Below are 23,198 nucleotides of genomic sequence, written 5' to 3'. Positions count from 1 at the left end.
AATTTTTTTTTTTAAATTTAAAAAAAGAGCCTATGAATACAGACGATGGGGTGCCTACACATGAAATTTTTGTGGCAGGAGGTGCGCAATCTCCAACCACACTTCTCCTGAGTTGATATTGTTAAATACCAGTGGCAAGTGAAGTGTATGTCCAAGATGACTGGAAACAAATGCTGAGATAAGCAGAGAGCACATACAGTGCCTAGAATTCCCAAATGGTCACCCATCTGGTACTAACCAGGCTCAATGTTGCTTAACTTTGTTGATCTGATGAAAACCGGTGTGTCAATGCGCTTATGCCATATATGAATGCATTTACATATTGTTTATTAGCAAAAAAACATTAGAAACGATGTCTGTTATTTTAGCAAAAATAATTTGCTTTGTTGAAGACATAAACGCCACTTTATAGTTAACAAAAAAAAAAAAAAAAAAAAAAAAAAAAGGAAGAGTTTAATGTTTGAAACAATGATAATTCTTTTGAGCCTTTAAATGGGATTTAATAATTGTGTAATAGGATTTAATTAACTATTTAAATACAAAAGACAATCTTACAATGTTATTCTAACATAAAGTACAAGTTTAACCAGACATAATTACAAACCATATAGAGGTCAGTGAAGTGAATAATATAGAACACAAAAACATTTTATATTGAAGATATTGCTATATCCATGTTAAATTAAATTACATAAATATACAAAAATATTTGCTGCGATATCTAATGTATTTATGCTACTTATATTACATTCTATTTCCAGTTCCAATTGTGTTCAATATTTGGTCTAATGTCTATATTTGAATAATTAAATATACAAGATCAAAAACCTGTTAATCCTTTGGGCCTGGTGCCAGGTTAGTTTGGAATCACATTCTTTCCATGCTAAAGCCAGAACTCGGAAACCTTGGATCGTGTATTTGTGCAAGACATCAGCAAAATCAGGAGGAACTGGAATGAAAAAAATAAAAAATAAAATAAAAAATAAATATAAAAATAAATATAAAACAAATTTAAAAAATAAAGATGCAATATTTATTTTAACTTGTGCAAAAATGTTTTGTTTTTCTGTTCTACAAAATAATATTAGTGGTGCCATCTGGCTTTGCTTGAAAATGAGAATGATCCTTATATATGAGGGCATTTCCAAAAGTAAAGTTTCCTATTTTGTTTTGTAACTCTAAAAGTTGAAGAGCTGAGAAGCCAGAAATGGTACCATTATAACAAGCAATCTTTTGTGCTCCAGAATTTATTTTTCAACATAGTCACGGCCATTCTAGCAATTCAATGATGCATCTCTGCTTTATTTTGAAGCATTTTTATAAAATTTTCTAAGTATTAAACCGGCATTTCATTTTAGATGAGGTTTTTATTTGACCTAGTAATTCACTCCCCGTTCGTCTCTTTACACTTTTCTCAATAATCACACCTTGGATTTTTTTTTTTTTTTTTTTTTTTTTAAATTTTGCACAAACATTATTCTTGATTAAAGTAAATTTTGCACAAACATTCATGATTAAAGTAAATTTTGCACAAACATTATTCATGATTAAAGTAAATTTTTGCCAAAACAGATTTTCCATGATAACTGATGTTCTTATCAGTTTTTTCGATTAGTCAAAAACACTTACTGGTATCTGGAAGACACAATGAGGCAATTTTCTCGGGTGCGCCTTTGCTGTAAACATCCATGTGCGACTTGCCGAGGGTACGGGCAATTACGCTCATCCGTTGAAGAGTGGAAGAAAAGGTGAATTGACGGACTATGCCAACTTCAAAGGGCGTCTGTTGCAAAACGGAAAAATAATTAAGAAATTTTACAAAACCAATTTTACAAAACAAAAAAAAAAAAAAAAAAAAAAAAAAAAAAGAAAAGAAAAGGTACATGCAGAAATGCCACAGATAATTAAAGAGAATGAGTTTTAAATTAAATCTACGAGTTGATTTAAATGTAAATAAATTGAAAATTGTCTTTTTTTAATGGAAATTGCTGCAGACAAGGCATGAAGCCACTTAATGCAAGGAGTTTAAAAAAAACATTATGGTCAAAAATTAGCCAGCGATAAGTGTTAGATGGATAGATTCCAACTTGAAAAACAGCAATTCTTCCCCCTTTGTCAGAAAGGGGGGTGCTCATGGAATGTTGAAACTAAAGGATAAAACAAGGGAAGCAAGAGTTACGAGGCTGCAGAAAGTAAACCCAGGGTCTACTTTCTACTCTCCTCTTTCTCATCGTACGAATCGACACATTAATTTTTTTTTAATAAGCTTTTTGTTATTAATCAGTTTTGTAGCCTCATTTGGTCATAGCTATATTTGATTCTGCTATTGCCATTATTTGCTCCTATTCCATTTTTTAGAATGAGATACTCACAGAAGGAACCACATGAAGGTTGCCACCATCCATAGTGAAAGTGGTGTCATGGATACAAACATGGCATGCTAAGTTGCTGGTATCTGTATTTCTCGTCTCCCAATCTAATTTCTAAACAAAGTTTTCCACTTTAAATAATTTAAAAAAAAAATAAATAAATAAATATTGATATTTTTTAATAAGGCCATCTTTTGAGATAGAATAATCCAGAATTAGAATTTTTTTATTTGTTTTAAAGAACCTGGAAATTTTATCATTTAATTTACAATATTACCATCTTTCAAGTGAAATAAATTATTTGGCATAAAAGAATTTGATTCCATCATCCTAACTTCCTGCTAAGTACAGCAAAGATGGTGTACAACGGAAATTTGTTGCCTTTGTATTTCAGGTCAACAAATAACCAAATCAAAAAATATTTTGCTATTATAAATTTACAATTGTATTTTTTATTATTTTTCAAAGTTTGTTTTAATAAAAACAAAATATTTTTTTATTTTTATAAAAATATTAAATGTTTGCATAATGAAAGTAGTTTTTAAACAAATACTGTATATTGCTTTTACAATAAGTAAATTTTTAATATAATGAATTTTTTTTTTTCTAATGCAAATATATTGTTTAACAAAAAAAAATTTTGGTCCATTATATAAACATAGTGAAAATGTTTTTAGTACAGAAGTAAAATAACCGAGACAGATTTACAATAATATAATTGTTTGTTACTGAACTACTTCTAAACAGGAAGTCAGAATGATAGAATCAAATTCTCTTATGCTATATTGTCATAATGATATGAGGATATCTTTTCCTCTTAAAATATGAAGAAATTACAATTTCTTACACAAAATAACATAATTAACCAAACAAAATGATTAATAAGTATAATATATAATGAAAATATTAATTAAATATAATAAATAATACTTGAAATATTATATAATAATATGAAATACAAAAATAAATAATATATAAATTAAAATAATGTACAAGATAACAAATAATATTACTTTAATATTAGAAAGTGAAAATATCCTCTAAGTGTTTCTAGAAACTTAAAACATAACAAAAAAAGTATTTTTTCCCAGCAATTACTATAGATAGTACCTCTATAAGGCCACCATTCGCCCATGTATGGAGTATTGTTGTCATATTTGGGCTGGTGCATCTGCTACTAGTCTCTTGCTCCTAGACAAGGTTCAAAAGAGTCGCCAACCTGATAGGTCCTGAACTGTCATCTAAGCTTCAGCCTCTGTCCCATCAACGAAATGTAGCATCCCTCTGCCTGTTCTACAAGTACTTTAACGGTGAATGCTCTGATGAACTTGTACCCCCTCAACATAAATACACCTGCCAAACCCAACAAGCAGCTAAATCCCACCCCTTCACAGTAAAGATCCTTAGATGTAAGAGAGCCTTCTACTCCAGTAGTTTCTTCCCCAGAACCTCTAGACTTTGGAATTCCCTTCCGGGTCTCTGCTTCCCCAACTGTACTAACATGCAGAAGTTCAAGTGTAACATAAACTGATATCTTGCTGCCCAACTCCCTACATAGTACTCCTGTAGTTTATGTCCTGATAGTAGGCTCCTACACTGAAGTGGCAATGTGCCTTGTTTGGAATGAGAAAGTAATTAAAAAAAAATGTAAAAAATAAAAATAAATAAATAGAAGACTAGGTATTTGTAAAAACCAGTTATTGATTCCTACACAAATGAAAGGGACGCAAACTTGGGGTGACCTTCTTGCTAAAATCAATCAACTAATGAGAAACTTAAATCTTGGTTGTAAATAAGCATACTAAACATCAAGCCAAATAAAACCACTCTTCAAACAAACCACAATGGAAAACATCCTGGTAAATACAGATTTTCTTGAATTTTGATATTGACCAAGTAATTATATCTGTGAATGTTATTTAAATATTTTTGACGTATGGTAATTGCTAGAACAAAAACCATTAATTATTTCCCTTAGATCATTTTGTTTACTGTAAAATAGTTTTTGTTAATTTTATTTTATTTTTAATTCCATTTTCTCTTCACTTTTTTATTTAATATATTTTTTATTAATAATGTTTTTTTTATTTAATATATTTTTTATTTAATAATATATATGTTGCAGTGAGACCTCTAGACACACGGAAACGTAACACACACACACACACACACACACACACACACGGCAAAAAGTCTATATTCCAAATTCCAATATGCTGTCCATCTTACCATTTATTTATTTCAGTTAAAATGTTCAATTTTTGTAACAGAACCATTCATAATTATGTCAATTTTTAAAATCTTTTCTGCCCAGACTCAGAAGAATGAGAACTCATTAACTTTCAAAGAAAATAAAAAGAATATGGGTATGATTGCATAAATCCGAAAGAAATCAGAAGAGTAGTTGCAATGATGTTTTGTGATATTAATGCCAATGAGTTCAGTACTTTGTTAACGAGTTTTTATTCTTCTGAGGAGTTAGGGCAAAAAAGATTTAAAAAATATTAACAATTACATGAATGGTTCTGCGCCATGAAACAAGTACTGTCGAGAATTTAACATTTTAACATGCTTAAAGAAATAAATGGTAAGATGGACAACATTTGGAATGTAGACTTTTTGTTATTCATTTGTATATGTTCTATAGTTACATTGAGCTTCATAAATTAAAGGATTGGTATAAATAAAGGGTGAAATATAACTGAACAAACATATATATATACAGTTTTGAAAACAATAAGCGGAAGTTTCTCAAGAGCTCTTTCAGCTATCATCTCATCAGGAGAAAATCGATAGCGTACAAAATAATATTGTGTCAAAAATAAAGAGTTCTAATGGGGAACGTATTAAATGTGCCAAAAGTACGGGGACACTAAAATAAATTTATTAATGTTTAAAAAACGATTAAAATATTGGCACAACGAGGGAGGGAAAAAAAAACCGGGAGAAATGATTCAAAGTTCCCCAAAGAGAAACAATGCGTTGGATGTTTCCTTTTGCCGGCACAAAGAAGGTTGACGCACCGCAATAGAGACAGACTCCAAAATATATATGAGGCATAAGAGAAATACATACAAAAGAAAGCTAACACATCTAGTGAGAAAACAAATAGATGGGGAAAGATAGACCACTTGTATTAAGCTTACTACATTTATATAGAGAAGGTTGGTGTTTCTTCTGTTAATTTTTTTTTTCTGAAAGGGTAATAAAAAAAAAAATTTAAATTAAAAAAGAGACCTTGAAACTTGGGAATAAATGCAAGAAAATCCATTGGAAGGAATCTCACTAATTAATTGAAATAAAATGGAAGCTTAAAAGAAAGACAAAAGAAATTTGACACATCCGGTAGTGAAACAGACAGCTAGAGGTGTGTATTTTCTTTAATTTTCGATTTTCAAGTGATTGCAGAGGTTCCACATAGTTGTAAGGAGAGCATTTTTCATTTTAACTCCCTCTTGTTTTGAAATTAAGAAAAGTTTTAAAAAGTTAGAACACACAAAAAAAATTATTCAAATAGAAGAGTAATTTATCATGCATTTTGTAACTTATCTGTGGTACATTTATTTTTCCACCACTTTTGTTTTTGTTGGCTTTTTTGAAAAATGACTTAAACACTTGATTGGTAATGCTGTGAAACTGCAGTAAAGTATTACGCTAAGTACAGTTTATTAACATAAATAAATAAAAACAAATACGGCAGTTTTAGATGGTTTTTTTTTTTTTTTTGCATTTTTATGTGAAAGTTTTCTAATTGATGAGACTTTTCTTGTAATTTGGTTCTGATTTCCGAATTAGACATTTTTTACAAAGTATTTCTTTGTATAGCACTTATGTAAATCCTAATTTAAAAATATATTTTGAAGAGAGTAAGCATTCATAATTATGTATGATCTAAAACACTACCTTGCAACAGATGTAAATAAGCATAATACTGTTATGCATTCTCTTTATTTGGAACGGGATACAAGAAAAAAAAAAATCTTTATGTACGCAAACATACAAGGTTGTTAGAAGAAAATTAGAATTTATTTATGCAAGTACTCTACAAAAAAAAACAAAAAAGAAACGACGACACCTTCAGGTCCAAAAAGTCTTAAATTTCACCAAAAACTGAACAAAATTGCAAGAAAAGTTCTTATTAAAAATACCTCATTCTAATTTGAAAAGATATATTCTGAAGAAAGTAAGCATTTATAATTTTTATTAATCATTGTAGGACTTAACATAAACACCACCTTGAAACAGCCGTAAGCAACGATAATACCTTAGTATTATCTTTATTTGGAACTTGATTTGGAAAAAAAAAAATGTTTATACTCAACAAAGTCTATATAACGCGCGTGTGTGGACACATAAGGTTGTTAGCAGAAAATTCTGCAAGCAATAATACTAAATCGGTCAAAACAATAAACAGAAGCAATAAGAAACATTTTTTCACCTGATCCAGATTTGTAAAAGTGTCTTTTGTGCACGGATTGACAACGGTAGGCATGAAATTGTCAAACTTATGCGTGTCTCGACCGGGTTCTTGAATCACCTGAAAGGAACAACAAAAAAACAGTCACATATGCAAAAGTTTCAATGCTTATAACCAGATTGAATTATAGCACGGACACCGGTGAATCAAAGATTGTTTTAAGTAGAAAAAAAAAAATGTATGCCACAGGGCAAATATTTTACCTCTTGAACACGAAAATAAAACTTGTTCAAAAGCAAGAAATAACAAATGGAAAAATGAAATGGAAATATTTTGTTGTTTTAAATCAGATCTGTATCACTATGAGCATAGATATATATATTTCCTTCATTATTTGCCAAATACGTGTACGCTACTATTGGATCCGTTATATAATCTTATGTAACCAACTCATGCCCTAAGTTTTTTTTTTTTTTTTTTTTAATTTTTCATTGCTTATTTGCTTAAATCTTTCATCTCTATTCATTTATCCACTATGCCATATATATTTTTTTTTCCATTATCATATTTCTTTTGATACTTTTCTCCATTTTCTCCATTTTTCTTAAAACACTCCTATGCAGTCTTCTATTAGACTTTCACACCATTTTTATCACCCCCCCCCCTCACTAGCCATTTAGATTCACCCTCCCTCCCAGTTATATAACTGCCATATCATATCCCTACTTTTTGTTTTTTTTTTCCCCTCCATTGTATTTTACATCATCCTAGGGTAAGCTAAACTAGATGCCATATTTTCCCATCTGCAACCTAGCTCTCTTTTCTTCTTCTGACGAGTAGCATTAATCTAGAATATCGAGACAAGTGGATGAATACAAAAATCTAGTCAGATAGTGTTCAACAGCAGACCCTGGAACATCGAAACAAGATCAGTTTTTAATGTGGGGGACAATCCAGCTTCCAAAATAGGGCACTCTGGATTAAAACAAAAATAAGAATTGCCTCAGTTCAGAAAAATTTTCTTCTTCACTGACAGGACAAAAAGAGGAAGTATAATCTCAGAACAAATGCTACACTTCACTCCTAGCCAAAAGGCAAAGGAAGGCCATTGTTAAAAATTGCTAAGTTACATAACATATCCTGAATACATTTTTTATCGAATACATCTTTATCAAATGATAAATAAATCACCTAAAAAAAAAAAAAATCTTGAATATGTGACCAGATTGAATCTTATGATTTTATGTTATTAAAATCGAAGAATCCTGGGAAAAAAAAAAAAAAATTCCAAATCACACTTAAAAATATTTTTCATTGTAACCATTTCCTTTTGGTTAGTTAGTCTTTACTTATAAACACATACATTAACCATCCTTTTATAGCGCTCTCTTGTTTTCACCCATTCAAGGGTGTCATAAGTTGTACATTTGAATTGCAAAGATAATTTCTCTTTATTCATACTTTTAAACACTTTTTTAAAATTAAATAGTTGCATGTATTAAAAATAACATTTTGTGGTATGTAATAAAAACGTTTCTTAATCAAATATTCTTGAATTTTATTTAATTCTCTTTTAACATAGGAGGTGCTGAATGTCATAACTTAATGCCATTCTGGCAAAATATCAAGTTAGTATATCATTTTATTCTCCATAGCTTCCTTTAACATGTACAAGAGTAATTATGTTCCGATCTAAATTTGACCATGAGTAGAAATTGACTAATGCACAGTTTACCCACCAAACTAAACTTTATCAGAAACACTAGAGGAAGACCTCCAATCTGTAGTGGAATGGGGACAAAAGTGGTTGGTCGCGTTCAATGCTGCCAAGACTAAACTAGTTTCATTCAATAATTACAAGAAACCCTCTCTACCACCCATAGCAATGGCCAACGACTCTTTATCTGAGAGTCCATCTTTCAAACTCCTTGGCCTAACGTTCACAGGAAACATGAGTTGGAACAATTACATTGAAGGCATTGCCAGGGCCGCTGCAAGAAAGGTAGGCTCTCTCTACCGTGCTAGAAAACTACTAACACCCGAAAGTATCCTGTACCTCTATAAGGCCACCATTCGCCCATGTATGGAGTACTGCTGCCACATCTGGGCTGGTGCATCTGCTACTAGTCTCTCGCTCCTTGACAAGGTTCAAAAGAGAGTCGCAAACCTGATAGGCCCTGAACTGGCATCTAAGCTTCAGCCTCTGTCCCATCGACGAAATGTTGCATCCCTCTGCCTTTTCTACAAGTATTTTAGTGGTGAATGCTCTGACGAACTGCAATCACTTGTGCCCCCACGACGCGAGCACCCTCGACAAACCCGACAGGCTACTAGATCCCACCCCCACACTGTAGAGATCCCTAGATGTAAAAGATCTTTTTACTCCAATAGTTTCTTCCCCAGAACCGCAAGACTCTGGAATTCCATTCCAGGTCCCTGCTTCCCCAACAGTACTGACGTGCAGAAGTTCAAGTGTAACGTGAACCGACACCTTGCTGCCCAAATCCCTACATAGTACCCCAGTAGTTGTTTCCCCTGATAGTAGCCCCCTACACCAAAGTGGCAATTTGCCTTGTTTGGGGTGAAAATGTAATAAAAAAAAAAAAAAAAAAAAAAAAAAAATCAGAGTTTTTCTCCGTTTTTTGTTTGTGGCGCTTACAAAGTTATGACATTCAACGCTTCATATATACACATTCATACATACACACAAAATATTTTTTTTTTGATAATATAAAATAATAGTATTAATTTTTTTTATTTGAACAAATATATTTTGGCTACACGTGTGCAAACATGTTTGAGCTGGTCTTATTTAGTCTTGTCAGGTCAGGCTGTTTGCATGAAAATAAAGAACCTGAATGATTCTGACAAGCTTTTAGAAAACATAAGTCACTAGAAATATTTTTAAATCTGGAGCCTTATTCTCTTTAATTTTTTCATCTCTTCTCTTTATCTTAATTTATTTGAACTGTTTTTGCTGTATATATCTATTTTTCTATCTACCTCTCTATACACGTTTTATTGAACAGTAGGGAGGATTCCTGTTTGTTTCTCTTGCAATCCGTTTTTTTCATTCGGCAAATAAAAAAACAGTCCTTCTCATTCACATAAATAAACCGACCAGGCTCAATATGAGGAGGAGGGCACGCTTAAGTGATTTCAAACGTTTTAAACGATTTTCAATAAACTCACCAAACGCAATTTTTTAATTTATCACTTGCCTGAAGATGACTCATGGAAATCGAAAACGTTCACAACTATGTCAAATTTCTTTTTTACACTTGAACAAAATGTTCAAAAGATTGGCCTGTCAAATGGAAAAGATAGATCGCAAGAGAAACAAACAGGAGTCATCGCTGCTGTTCAATGAAACATAAGAGAAAAAATGCTGCCCAAATATACAAATATGTATATACGAAATTATTTTGCTTTGAAATTTTTTGCTGTGTATATCTATATCTCTATATATACGAGATAAGATCAGTGAAAATCAGATCCAATTCCATGCATTATTTTGTTTACCAATTTTTAAAATGACATATGCACAAATGTTAATCAAAAATATTAAAAACAAATCACCATTCAAAATTACAAAAAAAAAAAAAAAAAGAAAAAAGTGTGCTAGCATAAAAGATTAATAGTTGAAACCGATTAAAGTTACATGACCCCAAAAAATGACAATAGAATCTGAATAGAATGGAGTTTTTCATAATTTAGATGGAAAAACAAAAAACACGCATACAAAAAAAAATGAACAGAAAACAAACAACAAAAACAGCAACAAAATAGAACAAAGAAACAAAAAAAATGTAGAAATTGAAATCAACAAAACTAATTCCACAAAGTCATTTCTCTTTGTTTCTCTTTGATAACAAACAAGTTCTAACCTGACAGGAAATCTTTAAAGATGAGCAATGATAACTTTTTTTTTTTTTTTTTTTTTTTAAAATCTTTTGATCCTAAACCAAGCATACTGCAACTTGGAACATAAGTTGGTACTATTTGGGATCATGTCTAACAGAGGATTGTGGGGAGTTGAGTAGCAAGATGTCTGTTCACATTGCATTTGAGTTAGTACAGGCAATGGAATTCCAGTTTAACAGTTCGAAGGAAGAAACTATTACAGTAGTTGGCATTCTGGCATCTAGAAACCTTAATAGTGAAGGGGTGGTATTTTGTTGCTTGCTGGGAATATGTACATCGAGGGGGAACATCTCACTACTCAACTCCCTACAATCTTATGTTAGATAATCCCAAATTAACTGCTTATGTCCAAGTGGCAATACACCTTGTTTGGGACGAAAAAGAGTTTTTGTTTTTTTAAAGCACAATTTCTATTATTCAGACAACTATTCTCATCTTGGTTTCTACATCAACCATCCTCCCATGCATTACCTCATCCTTGGAGATGGGAGAGAGGTCACAGTTTCTGTTCTGTGGTTATACCATCCTTCTAGAATTTACATTCTCCTTTTTCTTGGGGCGGGGGGGAGGATATACATATTCATTCATTATACTAAATCCGAGTTAACATTTGTTCACCTAAGGCTGTTTACCTACAAATATATACTTTAATAACACAAAATACATGTTAAATATATTTTATATTGTTTCGATTCATCGGACTACTGTTCTCATCTTGAGTGTAATTTTAACGTTTCAGTTGATGTAATCTTTGACTTTCTTCAGGTGTATCTTGTCAAAGTCAGGAATTTCGAACGAAATCCTTTATTTACTTCACGGGGATAGCATGTTCTTATTCCGTCAGCCATGACTGGATAGAGGTCCTAAGTAATTTGCAATTGTAAAAAAAAAAAAAAAAAAAAAAAATACAATTGCAAATTACTTAGGACCTCTATCCAGTCATGGCTGACGGAACAAGAGCATGCTACCCCGTGAAGTAAATAAAGGGTTCCACTCGAAATTCTGTTCAAATTCCAGAGTTCAATAAGATACACCCGAAAAAGGTCGGAAATTACATCAACCGAAACGTTGTAAAAAAATGACACTCAAGCTGAGAACAGTAATCCAAAGAATCCAAATAATACGAATAACAAATCCTCATCTCAAAAATTCAGAAACGTAATATACTTTAGTTCTGAGATTAAGTTAGGTTTAAACAAAAAAAAAAAAAAAGAATGGTTTTCATTTTTATAATTAGCTGTAATTTGTAATTAACTACACATGGCACCACACTATCTCTTAGGTATCTATGTATTTCTCTTGTCCTCTTAATATATTTTGATCCAACCACTAATATTTCTTCATATTTTTGTGAGCATTTAGAGAAAGAGTGATTCTCACATTTCAGCATCGCCATCTAATTCACATATGCGTGTCTGAACACACTACAAACAAATTAGATAAAATATAAAGTCTCTTTATTTTTCTTTAATGGAAATCGCTTCAGACAAGGCATGAAGCCACTTAATGTAAGGAACTAACAAGAACAGAAGATTATTGCAAAGACAGATGCTTATTTGCATTAATCTTAAAAAAGATCAAGTCTGTAGGTAGGAGGAAAACAATCAGCAGGAAAAGGGTTCCAAAAGTCTGCAGTTCTTAGAAAAAAGCTGAATTACAATGAGGTACCAAAACAGCAGATGGATGGAGACCATTAAAGAATGATTTTTAAAAAAAAATAAATCAAGGTCAAAAAATAGTCAATGATAAGTAGTGGGTAGATCTCGACTCAGAAAACAAATTCTTCCCTTTTTGTGAGAAACACTACTCATGGATGTGAGGACTAAAGGACAAAATAAGGAAGTGAGAATCATGAGGCTGTCACTCAGCAATCATCTTAACCGTAAGAGTACGATTTCATAATGTGACAAAAGCTATTTAAAAATTGTTAAATTATCTCCAATCTATGGTTCCCTCTTGCCAAACTTTCACAAAAAAAAAACCACCCGACTAGCTACAACCACTACAAACGATTTCTCCCACTATCTGTGCCTAAATCTAAATGCAGATACCATAAACAAAGCTTATTTCCCAGAATTGTCCACCTGTAGAACACTGTTCTGCTATTCTGCTTCCCAGTTGAATACAACATGGTAGCCTTCAAATCCAATGTAAGCAAGTTTTTGTTGAGCCGCCCCCATAAATCAAATTCTACCCAATTTACACTATTAACGATTACTACACTATCACCTTACATTCATTAGCCCTTATCCTCGAGTGGTCTTTGGGCCTGGATAAGTGGTGACTTAAGGAAAAATAAATTACCATTACCAAACTCTACCCTTGTAAGGAGGGAAGTAAAATTATCAAATCATCAATCACTCTACACACCATTTTTAAGTTTCACACAATTTTGTTGAGTTTTGGAAAGTTCAGTTGAAATAAGAGAGCATGTTTTTGCTTATATTATAAAACGAACCCAATCTATTAATCAATAGCTTGGAATCTGATAAACTGATATTTGATTCTAAATAGCTATTTAAAAAAATTTTGGTCTTTGAATTATGTTCTTTACAAGAACAAAAAAATTTTTTATTTATTTCTTTACAAAAACTACTTATTCCAGCTACGAAGATAGTTAAAAAAATAGAAGCATTTCTCACTTGTGTCCTGAACAGTAGAATCACTTTATATCATTAATCAAAAAAATTCTACACACATATTTTAGATTTAACAGAAACATGTTTATAGGAAATAACTATTTCCTAAAATTATTTTTATATTATAATAATAGGTCAAATAATATCATTTCAAACAACTAATTACAATGTTTTTTCACTGAAATGATACAAGTGGCAGTACTATTTTAATAATATAAAGATGAGATCATGTTTGGTCACATTCTTTTTCTCGTCCAAATTATAAATCACTATACATTGAAGACTCATATAAATAATATATACTTTGCTTTTATGTTAGGTATCAATCTTTTCTATTATCTGCTTCTTACATGTTTATGGAATCTTCATTTGTCAGGGTGTCTGTGCATATAATCGTGAGGCAAGGGTTTCGCAATCACCAACTACACCCTCTCTTGAATTGACACTGCTCGAGTGGCAAGGAGAAATGCTAGGCGACTGGAAACAATGCCAAGATAAGCAGAGAGCACATAAGAAATCTACAGATTTTTTTTTTTTTTTTGTTATTTCATCCCAAACAAGACACAATACCACTTAAACATAAAGGGCTTTTATTTGGAACCAAATCTACAGGGATACTATGAGGGGAGTTAAGCAGCAAGATGTCTGTCCACATCATACTTATCTCTACATTATAGTGTAAAGGTAAGATTTTGCTACTAGTCGAGTTAGTCTAAGGGGTACAAATGCTTTGAGTTTGTCGGGACGCATTCCATTACAATACATGTAAAACAAGTACAAGGATGCAACATTTCGGTGATGGGACAGAGGTTGGAGTTTGGTTGAGAGTGCAGGACCTATTAAGTTGAAGACTTTTAGATTGTCTAAGACTAGTGGCAGATGCACCAGCCTAGATGTGGCAACAATACTCCATGCATGGGCGAATGGTGGCTTTGTAGAGATACAGGGTACTCTCAGATGTGAGTCATCTTCTAGCATGATAGAGGGAACCCACCTTCTTTGCAGCAACCTTGTTTATGAAAAAAGAAATTAAATTGCTTTTTGAAAAAATAAAAAAAAAAAAGAAATAAAAGTTTCTATGAAATTTGTAAGATGTGCAAAGCAAGCAACAACGTGTAAGTTAGAAAAGAAAAAGATGCACAAAAATACAAGCAAATTGTTAGAAAAAGTATTTGAAAGGATTTATCTATAAAACAGCAGAGTTAAAAAAAAAAAAAAAAAAAGGATACAAAAATGCATGCCAGGCGGAAAAAAAAAAAAAATTAGGATGAGTTCCCATCGAATGTTAACAGGAAATAAAGCAAAATTTCATAAAATATTTAAAAAGTGGGGGGGGGAAAAAAAAAAAAAAAAAATCAATACATGATTGGAAAGCCAGGCATGATCAATATGCCCCCCCCCACCATGCATCTAGGTGTATACTTTAACTACTAAATGTTAGGATTAAAAAAAAAAATATCCATCTAATAAAATAAATCCAATCATAGCAGCCATATATAAATGCTAAATAACATTTATCATACACGAATCACTATTTAACAGTGAGCCATGTTCTATCGGAAAAAAATTGGTGCTTCTTTGGAAGAACAATGGAATTTTCATTAAAAAGCAATATTATTTACTTAATTCTCATGTCACAAGTAGTTAAATATTATTGCATTATTATATAAACCATGTACTTTCACAATGTCATGATCATTTTGGGGGGAAATATAACGAAACAGATTACAGTTACCTCCCCTGTTTATTCTGCTTATTATTTAAGTATAACTTTCTTCAAAAGATATTTTCATTAATAATTAATTTTCTACTTTATCTTTTGCAATTTTTGGATATTTTACAAATTTCGACATGACAATTAAGTAGATAACATTGGTTTTAATTGAAAAATTAAATATTTTGACTTCCATTCCAAAGAAACATCAAGATTATTATTTTTTTTTTTTACATAAATACATTTACAAATAAATTTTAGTAAAAACACAATCCTGATATTTGATATTTCTCCCTCAGAAAAAAAATGTTATTCCAGCACTCATTAACAACCGGAAGCTCTTTTGTAACAGATATTTTTATAATAGCAATGTTTTTTTTTTTATAGCGGAGTAATTGTTCCTATTTTATATTAGAGATGAGAATATTCGTAAACTGATTTTTTTTTTTTTCAAATAAATGTTTCATTTCTATCAAATTTTTGGTGCTTCTTCAGTATAACAAAAATAGAAATATTGAATTTCAATTAAAATCAATGGCATCTACTAAATTGTCATGCCGAAATTAATAAAATATCCAAATTTACAAAAAACGATGAGGTAAAAAATTAATTATTAATGAAAATAGTGCTTAAAGAAAATTGCAAGTTTACTTAAATAATACCTAGAAGAGTTTGGTGGGGAGGTAACTGCAGCCTGCCTTACTCCAATTCCTGATAACTTATTTCATTAATATCTAATTTTCTACCTTATTGCTTTTCATAATTTTTGGATATTTTACTAATTTCGACATGACAATTAAGTAGATACCAAGATGTTTTTTTTCTTTTTAATAAGTACAGCTTTGAATGAATTTTATCAAAAACTTACTTAATCCCTCAGAAAAAAAGTTACCTCCGAGCACTCATTAACAACCAGAAGCTTTTTTTAGAAACAGATATTTTTGTTGATGTACAGTTATCTCAACAAGGAGAAAGGACATTTCTTTCTAGTTTTGGTTGTTAATGTTTTATAGGTGGAAATCAGAAATTGGAGCTCAGTCGAGCACTTACTATGGAATAAACATTAGAGTAGATAAAGACTAGGAATGTCTCCTTCGTGCAAAAAAGGGGGCTGTAAAGACGAGAAGCGATCATCATTTGATTCCAAGTTGTGAAGGCAACTAAGAGTGCCCTTATCAACATTGCCCAAGTACTCTATCTTTGGGTGCCTCTGACTATTATATAGGTAGTCGAATACTTACTAAAACAACTATGTTGTATTATGCTGGAAAGCAGGCCCATGGTAAGGTGTCCCACATATGGGAAGTTCTTAGAAATAACATCTATTCATGGAAATTGGCTGTCGTCTTAGGTACACAGGGGAAAAAAAGGAAATTCTTTGCAGTGGTGATAGGGAGACAAGTTCTTGTGAACGTTATACAGAGAGGAGGAGAGGGAGCAGGGATTGGAGCTCAGTCGGGCACCTTCCATGGTGCTAACAATAAAGAGAAACGTTTCTGAATTTTTTTAGATGAGGATTTGTTATTTGTATTATTTGAACTACGGTTCTCATCTTGAGTGTCATTTTGTCGGTCAGTGCAACCTCCATCTTTCTTCAGGGGTATCTCATCAAACTCTGGAATTTGGGCTGAATTTCAAACAGAACCTTTTGTGTGTGTGTGTGTGTGTGTGTGTGTGTATATATATATATATATATATATATATATATATATATATATATAATATGTTTATTTTACAAACATTATTGGTTACATATGTGCATACATGTTTCAGTGGAATCTCAATTTTGAGAGACCCACCTCATCAGATCGAAAAAGTGACACAAGGTTTATTCATTTTGTATATATAAAAAAAGGTATCTGGGTATTACTTAAACCCTGGAAAAAAGGGATTGTTCAGTTCGCGAGGATGGGTAGAGGAGGTGCGGGGAGACTTAAGTGTCTATAGTTTGATCTGAAGTAGTTTCAAGATGGTCTTTTTTTTTTTTATTTCTCTCTTTAGGGTCCCCTTCGTGTCTTAATTGTAGACTTTGTCTATTTCGTGTGTTACATTTTCTTTGACGCATTATTTCCTTTTGCCGATAAACTATACAACCGTTACATATAGTATTGATAATTAGTAATAAATAGTGATATTTATAACTGAAAATGAAATAGGTTTAAGGCTCCCAGAATTCATACTAAAACTGTCCGCAAAAACTCATAGCACAGCAGTTAGAGTACTTGGAAAAAAAAATATCAATTGTAAAAGTGATATTCTCCTGAACGTTGAAGGTTCAATTATCAGTGTGGGTGACCAAAAAATAATTGTGAATTATTAGAGTCGTCCTCTATCTAGTCATGGCTGATGAAACGAGAGCATGTTACCCCTATGAAGTATATATAAATATAGATATGAAACATATATAGAAAAAAAAAAAAAAAATTTTCTTTTAGTGATCTTTGTTGGCCATTTCCCATCATGCATTAGTATATTTTTTTTTTTTTAGAGAAAAAAACAACAAAAATTATCCAAGTGCGGTGAAGCATCATACCACAGAGTCACCATCACCGAGTCCCCACAGCAAGTCAGTAGAAGAAAGCCCCAGATTGTCCACACCAGCAGAAGTAGTAGGTGACACGCCTCTCGGTCGTACTATTGTAGGAATGAGGCTATCGAAACGCGTTATGTCTTTACCCGGCTCTTCCATAATCTGCTCAAAAATAGTGGCATTAAAAACATTTTATGTGAAAAGGAAAAGCATGAAACAAAAAAAAAAATGTGTTACAAAAACTTGTTTTTCAAAAGAAAAAAAAAATGAGTAATGTTAGAGTTAGGTATCCAAGAAGCACAAAATATCCACAAAACGGCATTAAAAAAAAATTAAAATTAATGGTGCATTGTGGGAGGATAGGATTAAGTGCTTATAAAAATCGAAATGCATTTTTTTTTCTCTTATAAGCTGACAAAGCCAACCATCCAAATGCAAATCTGTAACAAGCCATACAACAAGAATTGCGTAAAATTTTAGCAGTCACCCCCATGTTATCAGCAGAAAAATTACATGTCTACATTCTGAAAATACCCAGAGTAGGATATAAAAAAAAAAAAAAAAATATAAATAAAGGAGAAACTCCCCCCAACCTCAATGCTACTTATGGAATCATTAATACAATTCACAAATCTTTCTGTAATCCAACCATATTTCGTACAAATAACTGTTTTTCTTATTAAATGAGGAATCATTTCAATTTAAAATATATTTAGTATTAGGCATGTAATCTTGAGAAAAGACACTTGAAGCATATCAACATTATCAGAATAAGCGAAATCACACAACAGCAGATCAAATTCGGTCGTCATCTTGTTTTGCTTTTGTTTATTCGGGTAATGTTGACATTTAAAGCATGTTTTTCTCAAGTTTACATGCGTAATACTCAATGGATTTTAAAGTGAAACATCCTTATTTAATAATATTTATAAAAAGAAAACAAAAAAAACAACAAAACCATTTTTAATGCCTACAAAATTTTTCTTACATTCTGCTCTGGCCACAACTTAACATTTACCATATATATATATATATATATATGAGAGAGAGACTGCCCCAAAATATCACCAATGGAATCTTTAATAAAATTCACAATCATTTCTGCAATCCAACCATATTTCATACAAATAAATTTCAATTTATGCCAGAGTTGTCCAAGTTTCATCCATAAATATTCAACAGTTTTTCTTCCATCGCTTTTAAATTATACGGAGTGAGGTACAATTTGATGATCAGAGGTTTAACATTGCTATATTTTTATCTGTGGTGTCATCTCCAAGATAATGCCCATAACAACAAAATCCTAAGATTATTCTTAAACTGAAGATGACCACCATACTCCAAATCAGTGCAGTGCCAAGCGAGGAACATTAACAATTTTGCACACCATATATCGGTGCGGTTATGATTGAACAATGATAAAAGACTGTTGGACATTTACAACCAAAACTTGGGACAAATTTATTTAGACCAACAATGATTTGATTGCAGAAACTAATGAATTTCATTACTAATTCCATTGGCGATTTTATTTATTTATTTTTTTTTTTAAAGGCGGAGGAATCATCCTGTATTTTAAGTTTTAGAGTGAAGGTTCACTTTAATATATAAATATAACAAAATGATCACCTAGTTAGTATACAATGTCAGACAGAACGAGTATCTATTTTTTTTGTCTTCCTTCACTTTTTAGTATCCCTACTTACGCATTTTTTTTTTTTTCTATTAAATAACATTAATTTTAGCATGGCAATGAGAATTGTTTTTTTTTTTTTTTTAAATATACTACTAGACCACTTCCCTCCCAGATGTTATTTGGTGGCCATTTTTGAATTATAAAAAAAAAAAAAAAAAAGCCATGTGATTAAGAAGTAAATGATCAATGACATTTTTTGGTAAGAAAATTTGTAATATATTTATTTATAATTCATATTTACCGAGTAAAATAAACCTCCATTCTAAAATTAATTTTTCAGGGTGTTGATATGTAAGAGGATGAGAAAAGGAATCCTATTTTTTGTTTTGACAGCAAAAAAGATTCTGGGGGCAAAAAGATTCCAAAACAAACAAAACGGCATACTCAAGCAAAAAAAAAAAAAAAAAAAAAAAAAAAAAAAACTCATGATGTGCGAAATATTTAATATTTCCTAAAAGACACATTCATATTCCTTGCACGTTTTAGATAATATTCTTCATCTTGATTTCTGCTGTTTTCTCAATGTTTCACCCATTGGTTTTTGATTGAAACAGCTAATGAATGTTCTGCCTGAACCGTTTGAAGTCCTACTTGTAAAACGATATTCATCAAACATGCAGGACTGCAGGTTCATATTTCTGGAAATGACTCTAAAAGACATCCAGAAGTGAGGCCCCATTCAGGGGTTATAACAAATGTGGAGTTACCCATTAATTACCATTGTTCCCAGATCCACTTTCACCCAGAGTGGTAATACCCGTTAAGGCATCTAGTGCTAGATAATCCAGAATCCCGGAAATGATGTCAAAAGAAAACTTGGTCAAAAGCCTGGATTCGGGTGCTCCTGCGAATGATATCAAAGAAGTGAAAATGGGGAACGTAAAAATCTGGATATTAGGTCAGCAAGATTGACAGACTTTTCAGGACAATGCATGATGGAATGTTGACGTCATCTGTCCCAATGTGCAGACAACAGGAAAGAGAGAGAAAGAGAGAGAAAGAGAACGACAACAGGCGAGCGAAGCAAACCAATCAACTGCCTGAAGATACTGAACAAAACTGCACCAAATGTTACAGGCGACCGGGGACTACCTGTGAATTTATATGTCCTTAACACTTCCTTGTTTCGAGGAAGGCGGTTCAACCCGTCTAGGGTGAATGCTGTATAATAACAGCAGGTTCACACCTGACATCGAGAGAAGTAAGGCTCAGTGATTTCATATGAAGTCTGGGATAGTTTGGCACAGGACACACAAAGAAATGGTACACGTGGAAGCGTCATTTCTTGTGTTTTAATTAGTTTACTCTCCAGTCTTTTTCAAATATATTTTGTCTTCATAATCAACCAGGGGTCTATTGACCTCATCCTGCCTTCCATACCTTTTAAGATATATTTGCACAATAAGTCAAAACACAGTGCAGCCCCAAAAATAACTATCTAGAAAATATACCCGATGAACCAAGTGCAAGAGAGATACAAACAACTGCACTTAAAGGGACGGTTAAAATCTTTAAGATCTCTCTCATTTGGAATGAAAGATAGCGGTTGAATGTCTGGCATCCAGTAGGATGCCCCATCCCCAGCTAGAACAAAAAGGAAGAGAAGTATTACTAAACCACAAATGAATGGCAGTAAACTCAATAACATTTTTTTTTTTTTTTTTGCAGTATTTTTCTCTTTATTCCATCTTCTGTAGATTTCTTGAAACCCACTTCTTTCTTTCCTCTTTTTTTCTACTTAACAGTTACAAATGCCCGTCTCAGAATCACTTATTTAAATTTTATTTTATATATCCTACACTTATATTCTCATTAATCACTGTGGGTTTAAAAATATTAGACAGGGTTAGTGTTAAGGATAAACAATTAAAAAAAAAACTAAAAAACTAGATTATTTGAACAATCCGTAACAAATAATTTTACAAATAATTTTTTTACTTTTTATCCTCCCACTTGTAGAAGACAAAAAAAAAATTTTTTTAATTAAAAATCAAAATTAAAGCAAAAAATATAATTAATAAATAACAAAAAACAGAGGAGTAATGTTGGGGTGGAGGTACATAAGTTACAATAAGCAGAAAAAATGTACACATAATATTGCTGTTATGGAGACACCATAAAAAATAAGCCAAAACATTTCCCCCAAAACTTAAATATTATAAATACAGTATTAGTAGTAGTAATATCATAAGCAGCAATCACAATAGTTACAGCAAAGCAAGTTTTAACAAATATTAATTTATTATAATAACAATAAAATGCCATTGTCAGCTTAGACTCAAGAAACCATGCCAAATGCAATTCTGACATCATGTTGCAGGATTACAGGTAAATTTTTCAGTTCAGGTTGTAAGTCTACAGGAAGAGTACAAATATTAAATTCATTTTTGACTCCAAAAGCCAGATCCAGGGGTACATTTTTGATTCCAGGAGCCAGGTCCGAGGGGGGGGGGGTACATTTTTGATTCCAGGAGCCAGGTCCGGGGGGGGGGGTACATTTTTGATTCCAGGAGCCAGGTTCGGGGTACATTTTTTACTCCAGTAGTGAAGTCCAGGGGTACATTTCTAACTCCAGGGATTAATTTTTGACTCTAGGGGCCAGGTTCAGGGGATACATTTTTGACTTTAGAAGCTAGGTCCAGGGGGTTAATTTTTGTCTCCAAGAACTGGGTCCAGGGGTTAATTTTTGACTCCAGATGACAGATCTGAGATATAATTCTGATAATGCATTCTTGCTCAACCATTTCTCCATTCTTGCGTTAGCAGGTTGTCATTTCTCTTTGACACTGAACAAACGAAAAGGATGGTTAGACTTTAATCTGGCGCCAAAAGCAAGTATGGACCAAAATGCTCTACCGGGACTGTTCAGTACCACACCCCATCTAGAAGCCAAGAGAGTTTGGTTTATTATTTTTCACTTATCAGTCTCTTGCTGATCGGAGAGGAAGTGTGCAATTATGTGGCATACAACCACATCTTATTCCTTAATAGTCAGGGCTCCATAGATTAACACTCCTCCACCGATGTTCAATACAAACTTCTGGTCACTGCCAATGACAAGCTTAAGACTGGTTGATGAGGAACTAATCTTCACAGCATTTTCTTTATAAAAAGAAAAATTGGTTAATGAGTAAAAGTCCACTTGGTGATGACTTACAGTTTTGAAATTGGAAACTGGCAATTTATTTTCAGTGTTTTTTATAAATGAAGAAAATCAAATTGGTTTTTGAAGCGGAAATTTTAAAATAAATTTTATAACCAATAATCAAACTTCACATTTCTAAATTTTTGAGGTGAGGATTGGTTATTCATATTTGGATTCTTCGGACTACTGTTCTCATCTTGAGTGTCATTTTCACAATGTTTCGGACGCTGTAATCTCCAACCATCTTCAGGTGTATCTTACCGAACTCAGGGAATGTTTCTGTTGAACTCGGGAATTTGGATAGAATTTCTAATGGAATACACAGGGGGGTAGCATGCTGTCATTTCATCAGCCATAACTGGATAGAAGTTCTAATCCATAAGGACCCATGGCACAGTGGTTAGAGTAGTTGGAAAAAGTCGACTGTAAAATCTATATTCTCAGTGTGGGCAACTGAAAAATGCAATTGCGAATTACTGTGGACCTCAATGCAGTCATGGCTGATGGAATGAGAGCATGCTACCCTCGTGAAATGAATAAAGGGTTACGTTCGAAATTCCTTCCAAATTTGACAAGATACACCTGAAGAAGGTTGGAAGTTACATCAACCGAAACATGAAAACGACACTCAAGATGAAAACAGTAGTCCAAAAAATACAAAATCAAACTTTTTTGCTATTATGGGGAGGGGAGGGGGTCTAGATTTTTGCCAATTAGCTGTTTTATGAGTTTGTCTTTGGAAGTTAAAGTTAGAGATAAAAGAA

The 23,198-nt window shown here is 32.3% G+C and overlaps 1 protein-coding gene across 8 annotated transcripts in view; it reads right to left on the bottom strand.

Annotated features, from left to right (window-relative positions):
* LOC145259798 (polyamine-transporting ATPase 13A3-like) overlaps positions 1-23,198 on the bottom strand; it is a 198,469-nt gene that overhangs the window by 60,816 nt on the left and 114,455 nt on the right. For 4 of the 8 annotated variants that reach the window (XM_080117572.1, XM_080117574.1, XM_080117573.1 and 1 more), the window contains 4 exons: positions 17,597-17,755; positions 6,808-6,906; positions 1,630-1,783; positions 829-949 (listed from right to left, as the gene is read on the bottom strand). In XM_080117572.1, coding sequence (XP_079973698.1) covers positions 829-949; positions 1,630-1,783; positions 6,808-6,906; positions 17,597-17,755 — 533 coding nt within the window. The remainder of the gene's footprint in view (positions 1-828; positions 950-1,629; positions 1,784-6,807; positions 6,907-17,596; positions 17,756-23,198) is intronic. The other 4 variants (XM_080117577.1, XM_080117579.1, XM_080117578.1 and 1 more) reach the window with 1 other exon arrangement.

Source organism: Euprymna scolopes, chromosome 35 (assembly GCF_053919585.1).
Source record: "Euprymna scolopes isolate OS-2025 chromosome 35, ASM5391958v1, whole genome shotgun sequence".
NCBI lineage: Eukaryota > Metazoa > Mollusca > Cephalopoda > Sepiida > Sepiolidae > Euprymna > Euprymna scolopes.
Note: the sequence above shows the minus strand (reverse complement) of the source record. Positions and strands in the feature narration are given on the sequence as shown.